Source organism: Hibiscus syriacus, unplaced genomic scaffold (genome assembly GCF_006381635.1).
Source record: "Hibiscus syriacus cultivar Baekdansim isolate YM2019G1 unplaced genomic scaffold, ASM638163v2 tig00110930_pilon, whole genome shotgun sequence".
Classification (NCBI taxonomy): domain Eukaryota; kingdom Viridiplantae; phylum Streptophyta; class Magnoliopsida; order Malvales; family Malvaceae; genus Hibiscus; species Hibiscus syriacus.
This window is the reverse complement of record NW_024062917.1, coordinates 831,460-835,671: the sequence shown is the minus strand read 5'-3', so window position 1 is coordinate 835,671 and position 4,212 is coordinate 831,460. Positions and strand designations below refer to the sequence as shown.

At 38.1% G+C, this 4,212-nt stretch overlaps 1 protein-coding gene across 2 annotated transcripts; it reads left to right on the top strand.

Annotated features, from left to right (window-relative positions):
* Positions 1–19: 19 nt before the first annotated feature.
* On the top strand, positions 20–3,247 carry LOC120146634 (leucine-rich repeat receptor-like tyrosine-protein kinase PXC3). 2 transcript variants are annotated; one of them, XM_039160146.1, is made up of 3 exons: positions 20–569; positions 783–2,681; positions 2,790–3,247. In XM_039160146.1, exons 1-3 carry the CDS (start codon positions 341–343, stop codon positions 3,113–3,115), a joined length of 2,454 nt encoding a protein of 817 aa, XP_039016077.1. In that variant the 5' UTR covers positions 20–340; the 3' UTR covers positions 3,116–3,247. The 2 variants fall into 2 exon arrangements, with proteins under 2 accessions (XP_039016077.1, XP_039016076.1); XM_039160145.1 differs by having other exon boundaries at positions 20–2,681.
* Positions 3,248–4,212: the final 965 nt, after the last annotated feature.

The window sequence follows — 4,212 nt, the reverse complement described above, 5'->3', positions numbered from 1 at the left end:
ATTCAACCCTTTTGTTTCTTTCTTCTTGTTTTGCCTTTCTCTCTCATTTTAACCATTCCTAAAACTATGGGGTTACATGCTTCTTCTTCACTTGTTGGGTTCTGACAATATCTCTACTGGGATTCAAACTCTTGGTTGTCTCCATTTTCTGGTGAGTTGTGATGCTTTGATCAGTAAGAAAGTTGGTGTCTTTAGCTCCATGCTCACCGCTTTCTACCTCTAATATCTGCGATTTGGAGGAAAGATGAAAAAGGGGAAAGTGATCTTTTGAAAAAGTAAAGTGGGTTTTCTACCTCTAATGTTGTTGAGTTCTGGTATCCATAAAAGGTAAAGCATAAAAATGGCATATTTGCACTTGTCTTTTTTGCTAGTTTGGTTTCTATCAAAATCATTTCTTGGGGATGCTCAGCTCGATGACACTGCCACATTGTTAGCCATTAACGAAGAGCTAGGTGGTGTAGCAGGTTGGGGTGACAACACAACAGACTATTGCTACTGGGAAGGTATTCTTTGCGGCATCAACCATTCCTTCGTTGAAAGACTTGATCTTTCCAGACGTATGCTTAGAGGTAATGTTGCTCTAATCTCCAAGCTTAAAGCATTGAAGCACCTTGACCTTTCTTATAATAACTTCAATGGACCAATTCCTTCGGATTTTGGGAATTTTTCTGAGCTTGAATATCTGGATTTGTCATTGAATAAGTTTGAAGGTTTTATTCCAGTAGAGTTTGGCAGTCTTGGAAAACTTAGATCGTTGAATTTGTCAAACAACTTACTTGTAGGAGAGATACCTCCAGAACTTGAGGTGCTGGAAAATTTGCAGGATTTTCAGATTTCTAGCAATAAATTGAATGGTTCAGTTCCACATTGGGTGGGGCATTTGACCAATTTGAGAGTTTTTACAGCCTATGAGAATCAATTAGTTGGTAAGATTCCCGATAACCTAGGCTCGGTTTCTCAACTTGAATTGCTGAACCTTCATTCAAACCAGCTTGCCGGGCCAATACCGAAGAGCATTTTTGCCATGGGGAAGCTTCAAGTTTTGGTTCTAACCCAGAATGGACTTACTGGTGAGCTTCCTCGAGAAATCGGTGATTGCAGAGGCCTTTCTAGTGTTCGTATCGGGAATAATAAACTTGTTGGTACCATTCCCAGGACCATTGGAAATGATGGTAGCCTCACATACTTTGAAGCTGATAACAACAATCTCTCTGGTGAAATTGTCTCAGAGTTTGCTGCCTGCACTAATCTTACACTCTTGAACTTGGCTTATAATGAATTTACCGGAATAATTCCTCCGGAGATCGGACAGCTTATGAATCTTCAAGAGTTGATTCTTTCTGGAAACAGCCTGTTTGGGGATATTCCTAGATCAATTCTGGGGTGCAGGAATCTTAACAAGCTTGATTTAAGCAACAACCGGTTTAATGGTACTATACCAAAGAAAATTTGCAATATGACTAGATTGCAGTATTTGCTCTTGGATCAGAACTCAATCAAAGGGGAAATACCTCATGAGATTGGAAATTGTGTGAAATTGCTTGAATTGCAGCTTAGCAGCAACTTGTTGACCGGAATTATTCCTCCTGAGATCGGTCATATTCGCAACATGCAGATAGCTTTAAATTTGAGTTTCAATCGTCTTCATGGTCAATTGCCACCGGAATTAGGGAAACTAGATAAGTTGGTTTCTCTGGATGTCTCCAGTAACCTGCTTACCAGTAATATTCCACTGGCATTTAAGGGCATGTTGAGCTTGATTGAGGTCAATTTCTCAAATAATTTTCTTGTTGGTCCAATCCCGGTGTTTGCACCATTCCAGAAGAGTCCGAGTTCAAGCTTTCAAGGAAATAAAGGACTCTGTGGGGAACCATTGAGCTTCTCATGTGCAGACTCTATTGGTTCTGACCAGGCAGGTTACCACCATAGGGTTTCTTACAGGACTATACTAGCTGTTATCGGTTCAGGTCTCGCAGTGTTTGTATCTGTCAGTGTAGTGGTTCTTCTCTTTATGATGAGGGAGAGACAAGAAAAGGCCGCAAAAAGCGAGGATATTGTAGATGAAGAAACCAGTAGCCAGCCGACCATAATAGCAGGGGACGTGTTTGTGGAGAATCTCAGGCAGGCTGTAGATCTTGATGCTGTAGTCAAAGCCACATTGAAGGATTCAAACAAAATCAACAATGGGACTTTCAGCACCATTTACAAAGCAGTTATGCCATCCGGATTGATTTTGGCAGTGAAGAGACTGAAGTCGATGGATAGAACCATAGTTCATCATCAAAACAAGATGATTAGGGAGCTCGAAAGACTAAGCAAGCTTTGTCATGATAATCTTGTGCAACCTATTGGTTTTGTCATCTATGAAGATGTTGCCCTTCTGTTGCATCAATATTTACCGAATGGCACACTAGCTCAACTTCTTCACGAGTCATCGAAGCAGTCCGACTATCAGCCTGACTGGCCCAGGAGACTATCAATAGCCATTGGAGTAGCAGAAGGATTGGCTTTCCTTCATCACGTGGCAGTTATCCACCTCGACATATCTTCGTGTAATGTACTTTTAGATGCAGACTATAAGCCATTGGTTGGGGAGATTGAAATATCAAAGCTCTTGGATCCGTCCAAAGGAACTGCAAGTATCAGTGCTGTTGCTGGTTCCTTCGGCTACATTCCCCCAGGTAACTAATGAACCATTATTTATTATCATGTTTCCTTTATTTCATTGTTGCGATTTTTCGCTTAATCTTTTTAATTTGTTTATCAATTCATATCTGTTTTTCATCCAGAATATGCATATACAATGCAAGTCACTGCACCAGGTAACGTGTATAGCTACGGCGTTGTGTTGCTTGAGATCCTCACCACCCGCTTGCCAGTCGAAGAGGAATTTGGCGAAGGAGTGGACTTGGTGAAATGGGTTCACGGCGCTCGAGGGAGAGGGGAAACCCCTGAGCAGATACTTGACGCGAGGCTCAGCACTGTATCCTTCGGGTGGAGGAGAGAGATGCTTGCAGCTTTGAAGGTAGCTTTACTCTGCACCGATGCCACACCTGCCAATCGACCCAAGATGAATAAGGTAGTGGAAATGCTTCAAGAAATAAAGCAAAAGTGATGGAGAATTAAGTTCAACTCCATTGTGGAAAAAATTGTCTGAAAAACTGGACGAGGATTCTTGGAGGGCTCAAACAAGAAGCATAAGATATGATTTTATTGTGTATAATTGGAGGGCTTAAAAGTCAAATCCCAACCTTAGTATATATGTGTGTTCATTTCTCCATGTTCAATGATTGACTTTCTCTTAGTCTCGAATAATTATAATACAATATATGTTCGTAAAATTTTCAATTATTTGACATTGAATGTTTAGATATTTATACAGATGACGAGCTTGAACTTATAGATAACAACTATCTTTCTAACTATTAAGGTCGTTTGGTTCATCAACGTTTGTAGTCTTATATAGCAAGAAAAAGTCCAAATCAGCCTTGCAAGGGTAGGCATAGCCGCATAGACCAGGGAAATAATCAGCTGCCATTAGCAAAGAAATTGTCACCATTATTTCTTTTAATCTTTTATGTTAGATTTACAAATTCATATGTAGGGTTGGTGATTGACTTCATTATATTTTTAATTTGTTTTTTGTTAAATTTATTTCAATAATTTGGTTTTTTTAGTGTGGAATTAGGGGTAAGTGAAATTCGATTCGACTCGAAAATTTTTTAAATTTAAGTTGAGTAATAGAATTCAAATGGTTCAAAACTTTTAATAATTAGTAGATTGATTTTTAAGTTGAATTTAAATCTCTAAACTCTGTATGATATATGTATATTGCATGTGGAAAAATATACATGTATATCATATATAGTTATAGAAAATCGTTCAAATTGAAATTAAATAGTCCTGTAACATTATAAATATTTACAATTAAATTTAAATAGAAATTTGGGCAACTCAAGTTGAAAAAAATTCAAATAAAGTTTGAATTATAAAATAAAAATCGTTAAATTAAATAACTCGAAATATTTTAACTCAACTAGACCTGAATCAAATATTCAACTCTAAGTACATTATGAAAGTGTACAATATTTTTATCGTTACATTCAACATTTGTTACTCCCTCTGTCTCATTAAATCTTATAGATTTTTGCAGTTCCACCAACTAGTTCTGGAACTCCTTCAGATAGATAAGCAGCTTAGTGCTTTAGAAGG

What these genes read in the sequence shown, in the direction of transcription:
- LOC120146634 (XM_039160145.1), top strand. Translation starts at nt 341, where the DNA reads ATGGCATATTTGCACTTGTCTTTTTTGCTAGTTTGGTTTCTATCAAAA. An exon ending in CTTCGGCTACATTCCCCCAG is followed by an intron (nt 2,682 to 2,789) that starts GTAACTAATGAA and finishes TTTTTCATCCAG; the next exon opens with AATATGCATATACAATGCAA.